The 8,122-nt window shown below is 53.9% G+C and overlaps 1 protein-coding gene and 1 pseudogene across 1 annotated transcript; one reads left to right on the top strand and one right to left on the bottom strand.

The window, feature by feature from the left end:
- Positions 1–237: 237 nt before the first annotated feature.
- Positions 238–2,570, bottom strand: LOC109769520 (G-type lectin S-receptor-like serine/threonine-protein kinase At2g19130; annotated as a pseudogene).
- A 1,749-nt stretch (positions 2,571–4,319) lies between these two features.
- Positions 4,320–7,061, top strand: LOC109769516 (G-type lectin S-receptor-like serine/threonine-protein kinase At2g19130). The gene has a single exon (XM_020328252.4). It carries the CDS (start codon positions 4,488–4,490, stop codon positions 6,921–6,923), a length of 2,436 nt encoding a protein of 811 aa, XP_020183841.1. The 5' UTR covers positions 4,320–4,487; the 3' UTR covers positions 6,924–7,061.
- Positions 7,062–8,122: the final 1,061 nt, after the last annotated feature.

An 8,122-nucleotide genomic window follows, 5' to 3' on the forward strand; every position in this document is an offset into this window, starting at 1 on the left:
AGGGAGGCTGGCGCCCAGCAGCTCTCAAAGTCCCGGCCGGCTCATAAGAGTGTCCGGCTCGGACTCTTAACTATTCTTGCCTTGCACTACAAGTTCTACCATAATAATGATTGTAACTACGGGCCTTAAGCCATATCCGGGTCTTAAGCCCGTCTTCGACCCACCGTCTTTAAGCTTGGCGTCGGGCTTCTGGCCAACAGTCATTGTGAATAGGAGAAAACAAGCTAGACTAGCTACTTGGAAAAGAGTCGATGCGACGGAGAAGCTGCAGTTTTGGTCGGCACTTCTAGATGTGTACACCCATTCCTATACTTGTCATGTTCTGAAATCGATTAGTTAGTAAGAAAATTCACGCGCGTGGCGTGTGTATTGCGTGAGCGGCGTGTATATTACGTGAGCGTGACAAGGTGCTGCAGCACCGGCGGCGCGTGGACCTGGACGGCGCCCTCCAGCACCTGCACGGCCTGCACCATGGTCGGGCGCCGCACCTCCTCGCCCTGGACGCACCAACACGCCACCCTGCACGCGCACTCCAACTCCTCCAGCCTCACGTCGCAGTGCAGCCGCGGGTCAGCCACGACGCTCACTTCTCCTTCCACGACCTTCCTCGCGGCCCACACTGGGAAGAAGGTCGACGCCCACGCTCCATGGTCCCTGTCGCCTCCACCTCGCTGTACCCTTCGGAGTTGCGTCGTCCCGAGATGAGCTCGAAGAGCACCATCCCAAAGCTATACACGTCCACCTTCGCGCTGATGGGCTGCCCGGAGATCCACTCCGGCGCAAGGTACCCGATGGTGCCCCGCATCGTCGTCAACGCTCGGCTGAAATTCCTCCCTACCAGCTTCGCCATCCCAAAGTCGGCGATCCTCGCCGACATGTCCTCGTCCAGCAGGATGTTCTTTGGCTTGATGTCGCAGTGTACGATGCACTCGCGACAGCCATGGTGCAGGTAGGCTAGCCCTCTCGCCATGCCGACCATGATGCTGTACCGTTCTCGCCAGCTCGGGCTTCCAGCTTCTTCACTGCAACTTGGACTTGCTGCTTCAGGACACCGTGGGACACCGAGCCGAAGCCGCCGCCGCCGAGTCGCTCCGAAAAGTTCTTCGTGGCGGCACGGAGGTCGCCGTAGCTGTACACCGTCAAAGAGTTCTCGTTGGCCATGTTGGCCAGTCGCCTCCTCCGGGCACCAAGAATCCTCCAGCCCAGTATTAACGATGCTCCAAAGGCCAGAACACCGACCATTGTCATGCCAAGAATAAGCCAATGATTCTCCCCTTTCTTCCGGTCTGCGCTATGGAGGTCTCGCAATCCTGTTGCCGAGAGCCGGAGATACAGGTCTGACCCGGAGACGCCGGAGTCCGCGTAGAGCTGCTGAACATTGCGGAGGTCTCCGGGCCAAACAGCGCAATCCCCGTTGGAGAAAGCGTAGGCCTGGCAAGAGCAGCTCTTGAGACAAGCGGACTCGCACTCTGCTTTGCTCTGGGCCACGCCCACGGCGAGCGGGTCATCCAGGAGCTTCACCTTCCGCAACGCTAGGAACCCGTCCGTCATTGACCCGTTGCGCGCGCACGTGAGTGGCGAGCTCTGGCGGCAGCCACGCTCCGGTCGGTGAGCGTCCAGCCCCCCTCCGGCGCTGGAGTGAAACTGGGCGGGCACCGGCAAGGCAACTCGCTCCTCTGGTCGCAAACGCCGAACACGCCACAGAGCGCGTACACATCGCACTGCACGGTGGGCGCGGTCCAGAAGAGTTGCCAGCTCTGGCCACTGAGATCAAGCACCAAGCGCGTGATGGTCTCGTTGTTATAGAGGATATTGGTGAGGCGCCGGTACGCCGGCGTCTCGACGTACGTCTGGTTGAACAGGACGTTCCCCCTCGCCGACTCCGGCATGTTCGCGAAGAAGCGCCCCGTCCAAAGGCCGGTCTGCCAGTACGTACGGGACCGGTTCCACATGAAGAGGAACTCGCTGCTGCCATTGGGGTCCACCGTCTCGATGAATATCCCAGGTTCAGGGTCTTGGGCGTTCCGCCACGACGTCAGCACCTGGTACTCGCCGGTGAGCTTGTTCTCACCAACCCATGCCCCCGACATGTGCGTGTCCGTCGGGTGCTCGAAGCTCTGCCACAACACGTTGGAGGTGTTCGAGCCAGGGGACGGCGAGAAAGACAACGACGACGACAAGTTCGAAGACCACACGACCAACGAGCTCGAGGTTGCCGTCGTCAGCGGACACCCGGAGCTCGGCGGAGGCGACAGCAGATAGTGGACTCGCGCGGTTGGCCACCCAGATGATGGTCTAGCCGGTGATGTTCTTGTACCAAATCCCGAGGTAGAACCTGTCGCCGGAGCTGCCAGCGGGGCTGAACAGGCCGAGCTCGAACCTGCCCTGTGCCGAGACCAGCGTGTCGTTGCCCCGCAGCGGACGCCGCTGCGCCCGGTGCAGGGGCGAGGCACAAGGCAAGGGCTATCAAAGTGGCAGTCATCGGTGACATGGTGACGGTGGAGCGCTTCCGCTTGCCGGTGGATTCTCAGGCGGTGCAGTCGAATTTACAGGCAGGTGAATGGCGGAGGTGGGTCGCGAGAAAAATCGTCTCGCGAGCGACACATGCGTGATTATCGCGGCATATTTTTCCGGTCAAATTGTACTGCTCGTGCATCCCCTCTATCAAAAAAGGACAAGGTTTCGATGAATGGCTGCTGTCGCGTTGAATTAGTCCACCATGGTGACGTACAAAGCAGCTGAAAATCTGGAATCATCGATGGGCAAAAATGGCGTTCTAATCTTGAGCTCAATTGCTCCCGCATAAACAGTGAAAAATGAATTTGCCTCAACAATAAAAAAATAAACAGTGAAATAGAAAATATCTGATCTTTTTACAACAAACATTTCTTAGTTTTCGTCGACTGCGTGCAAATTTCCATGATGAAATCACATTTCATGGAGATTTGGGTGAAAATATCAAAATCGGCTGTCCAAATTACTTTTCAAAATAGGTTTCTTTTAGCATCTTTATTTTCTTTGCCCAGAGAATTAGGAATGTTTTTTCTTCACAGAAATCCGCACGCATGTACAACGTTGAACAACATTTTTGCAAAACCAATTTGAAATGTTTTCTTCTTTCACTTTTGTTTTTATTTTACTATTCACAAGGATGCATTTAAGCTCGAGAGTAGAGACTCCATACATGGTTAGTTTATTCATCCACAGAAGGAAACATTTGTAAGCAGGGTGTGAAAAGGTTGCACTAAGACAAGAAGGAAGACGTGAGAGAGTAGTTTTCTATGGCGAAGGGTCTCTCTTTTATTCCAAAAGTATTTTTGACAAGATCTTAAGACCAATGTCAAGATACTGAATAGAGGTGCGCGGCTCAGCTGACCGTGAGTCATTGAAATAGACTGCTATCGTCTAGTGGGTAGTGGTTTCAAAAGTCCATCCATAAGACCTAGAATAAGAGCAAATAAAATGTACTGATCAATAGTCAATGAAATTGACTATCTCACTCATTTATTTTTAATTTCTTTTGCGCGAAAACTTTCAATCTATTTATCTTCAATCATAGTTGTATAACGAACATCATAAATAACATAATTACATCGAGATTCATGGACCACGTCCGTCTACTACAAGCACCGAAGTGAGGCGAAGGGGCGCCGCCGACCGCCGTCCCTCGCCAAATGTATTTTTGGAATTAAAAAAGACCCTTTGCCACAGAAAACTTGTTTCTCACGTCTTTCTTCTGTTTGTCTCCGTGAAACCTTCTCATGCCCCTGCTTACAAACTTTTTCTTCCATGGATGAATGAACTAACCGGACATGAAGTTTCTGCTCCCGAGTTCAAATGCACCTCATGAACAGTAAAAACTACCTAAATAAATAATATCTGACTTTTTCTGGCAACAAACATTATTGAATGTCGTACATATGTGCAACTTCCGTCAACAAAAATAATTCCTAATGCTCTGAGAAAAAAACTGCTGCTAAAAAGACTAATTTTTAAAATAATTTTGTAGTGCAGATTTTGTTATTTTTTTCCCGACCTTTATGAACGTGATTTCATCATCAAAATTTGCACGCAGACAGAAAACTAAGCAAGTTTTTTGAAAAAATCAGATTTTTTTGAGTTTTTTTAATAATATTTTTGGATTTTACAGTTTATGTAGGAGCATTTGACGTGGAGATTCGAACGGCACTTTCGCCCGTTAGTCCTTGTATATGCGCGTCACCATGGTGGACTCGCAGTCTGGCGGCAAACTGCTGAGCGCTCATGCCACGGACTAATTCAAAGCCCATCAGTCCTTTTTTGACAGACGAATGCACGAGCAGCAGAACATAAAATATAAAATATACATGGCGGGATCATCACGCATGGGTCGCTCGCGAGATGATTTTTCTTGCGACCCGTCTCCGTCATTCACCTGCCTGTAAATTCGACGGCACCCCCTGAGAATTCACCACTCACCAGCAATCCGGAAGCGCTCCACCATCACCATGTCACAGATCACTGCCACTTTCATGGCCCTTGCCTTGTGCTTCGCCCCTGCAGTGGGTGCAGCGGCGACTCTCTCGGCGCGGCGTCCGCTGCGGGGCAAGGACACGCTGGCCTCAGCACAGGGCAAGTTCGAGCTCGGCCTCTTCACCCCTGCTGGTAGCTCCGGCGACAGGTTCTACCTCGGGATCTGGTACAAGAACATCCCCGGCCAGACCATCATCTGGGTGGGCAACCGCGTGAGTCCCCTGTCTTCTGTCGCCTCCGCTGAGCTTCGTGTGTCCGCTGAAGACGGCAACCTCGAACTTGTCGGTCCAACCGGCGCCTCTGCCTCGCCGGCCGTCGTCTGGTCTTCGAACCTGCCGTCTTCCTTGTCGCCAGGCTCAAAAAACATGGCGGAGATCCGCGACAACGGCAACCTGGTCCTTGTCGACGGCGGCAACTCCTCCAACGTGCTGTGGCAGAGCTTCGACCACCCCACGGACACGCAGGTGCCCGAAGCGTGGGTCGGGGAAAACAAGCTCACCGGTGAGTACCAGGCGCTGACGTCGTGGCGAAACGCCCAAGACCCCGCACCGGGGATGTTCAGCGACACCCTGGACCCCAACGGCACCAGCGAAATCTTCTTCATGTGGAACCGCTCCTACGTGTACTGGCGGAGCGGCGTCTGGACGGGGAGCTTCTTCGCGAGGCTGCCAGAAGCGCCGAAAAACTTCATCTACAAATCGACTTACGTCGAGACACCGGCGTATCGGCGCGTCATCAACGTGCTCTACGACAACGCAACCATGGCGCGCCACGTGCTCGATCTCACAGGCCAGTTGAAGATGTACGTCTGGATGCCCACGAGCCAGAGCTGGCAAGTCTTGTGGACCGCGCCCATGGTGTCGTGCGACGTGTACGCGCTTTGTGGCACGTTCGGCCTTTGCGATCAGAGCGGCAAGCTACCTTGCGGGTGTCTGCCCGGGTTCGCTCCGGTGTCAGAGTGGAATTGGACGCTCAGCGACTGGAGCGGTGGGTGCCACCGGAGCTGGCCGCTCACATGCGCACCGAACGGATCGACAACGGATGGGTTCCTGGCACTGCCAGACGTGAAGCTCCCTGATGACTCCCCCGCCGTGGGCGCTGCCAAGAGCAAACTAGAGTGTGAATCGACTTGTCTAAAGAGCTGCTCTTGCCAAGCCTACGCCTTCTCTGCCGGGGAGTGCACCGTCTGGCACGGAGAGCTCCGCAACCTTCAGCGACTCTATGTGGACTCCGACAGCCCCGGGTCAGACCTTTATCTTCGGCTTTCAGAAAGAGGATTGCAAGACCTCCGTGGCAGCGTAGACAGGAAGAAAATGGGGAGAAAGTTATGGCTTGTTCTTGGCATCGTATTGGCCGGTGTTGCAGCAGTGGGTGCGTCGGTCATACTAGCCTGGAGAATTGTTCTTGCCCGGAGGAGGAGACTGACTAGAATGGCAAACGTGAATGGGTCCTCCTTGGCCGTGTACAGCTATGGCGACCTGCGTGCTGCCACGAAGAACTTCTCGGACCGGCTCGGCGGCGGAGGCTTCGGGTCAGTGTACCACGGCGTCCTGAAGCAGCATAAGGGAGACAACTCGACCCATGTTCAGGTGGCAGTCAAGAAGCTGGAAAGTCTCGGGTGGCAGGGCGACAAGCAGTTCCGGACCGAGGTGAGCACCCTGGGGCTTATCCATCATGTGAACCTCGTCCGGCTCCTCGGGTTTTGCTCATCGGCTGACGAAAAGATGCTCGTCTACGAGTACATGCCCAGAGGCTCCCTCGACAGCCTCCTCTTCCGCGACGATGCGTGCCTGAGCTGGCGCGACCGACACTGCATAATGGTCGGTGTGGCGAGAGGGCTGGCCTACCTACACCTTGGCTGCCGCGAGTGCATCATACACTGTGACATCAAGCCAGAGAACATCCTGCTGGATGAGGACATGTCCCCGAGAATCGCCGATTTTGGGATGGCGAAGCTGGTGGGGAGGGACTTCAGCCGCGCGCTGACGACGATGCGGGGCACCATCGGGTACCTGGCGCCGGAGTGGATCTCTGGGCAGCCCATCAGCACCAAGGCGGACGTGTACAGCTTCGGGATGGTGCTCTTCGAGCTCATCTCGGGACGACGAAACTCTGAGGGATACAGTGAGGTGGAGGCGGCAAGAAGCGGGTGTAGTGATTCGTGGACCTTCTTCCCAGTGTGGGCTGCAGGAAAGATTGTTGATGGGGAAGTCGGCGCCGTGGCAGACCCACGGCTACGCGGCCAGGTGAGGCCGGAGGAGCTGGAGCGGACGTGCAGGGTGGCGTGCTGGTGCATCCAGGACGACGAGGCATTGCGGCCAACCATGGCGCAGGTCGTGCAGGCGCTAGAGGGCGTCGTCCATGTCCACGCGCCGCCGGTGCCGCGAGTGCTACAGCACATCGTCTCATGAGCTCACGTAATTCACACGCCGGGACCGCGCGAATCTTCTCATGAGTGAATCAATTTCACAAGAGTACAATTCTACAAGCGTAGATCGCAATACAAAGAATTTATCGTGCCATTCAAGAATACAGATCAAATTTGAGGATCACCATCGGTGACAGGAAGAATTGTTTTAGGAGGTGTTTGGTTGGGGCTCCGTTAACGTAAATGGTAACGTAATGAGGTTACCCCGCATTTGCGGCTGTAATGGGACTGTCGCTGGTTTGTTTGGTTCACTCACTCAGGTAACGGTAACCAAGAGATGAGAAAAGAAAACTGCGATTAGGGTTGCCCCTGCGTGATTCTCCTGCTCCACGACCAAGACCTGAGGACGTTGCACACGTGGTTTGAGGACAGATTTGCTGCGGCGGCCGGCGGCACAACGGCAATGGAGACGGCCGTGGTGGTACGGCGGCAACGGAGGCGGCCGCAGTAGTGGACGGCAGCCATGGTGGTACGGCTGCAGCGGACGCGACCGCGGCGGTGGACGACAGCCCTGGTGGTACGGGGACAACGGCGGCGGCGGCCATGGTGGCTCGTGCGAGGCAGATGCAAAAGATGTTGAGGAAGAAGAGGAAACAGACGTGGGCAAGAAAGGTGGATTGGGGATGGGATCGCTTAACGGCCAGGTGTGGGCGTAATCGTTTTTGTATAGCGCGGTAACCGATTACGCGGTTTGGGATTCCAGCCCGACTCAAACCAAACACACGCAACGGTAATGGATATCGCTGTAATCAGGTCCCGGCCAAAAACTGACGAAACAAACACCTCCTTAGTACTTCCTCCGTCTTTATACTCCGCATACTAGTTTTGAACTAAGTCAAACTTTATACTATTGTTTGACCAAATTTATCAAAAACAATCTAAGCTTTCACAATAACAGATATATTGAATCATGATTCTAATGGCTATTGATTTGGTATTGTTAACGTTAATATTTTTTTGTATGGACTTGGTCAAAATTCACAAAGTTTAACTTGAGATAAAGCTAATATCCGAAGTAAATAGAAACCGAGGGACTTCTACGAATTGTCATATTATATCTCGGTCCAAATTTCATTTTAGGTTAGTATGTAGTAATCAAATTTGGGATTGACTAGAAGCAATATTGCCGCAGTGGTGTGTTGATGCTAATGGACGTATATGGTCGCTAGAGAAGTAAACATA

The sequence above is a fragment of the Aegilops tauschii genome, chromosome 7, assembly GCF_002575655.3.
Source record: "Aegilops tauschii subsp. strangulata cultivar AL8/78 chromosome 7, Aet v6.0, whole genome shotgun sequence".
Lineage (NCBI taxonomy): Eukaryota > Viridiplantae > Streptophyta > Magnoliopsida > Poales > Poaceae > Aegilops > Aegilops tauschii.

Coding starts and splice junctions, on each gene's coding strand:
- LOC109769516 (XM_020328252.4), top strand. CDS start 4,488: ATGTCACAGATCACTGCCACTTTCATGGCCCTTGCCTTGTGCTTCGCC.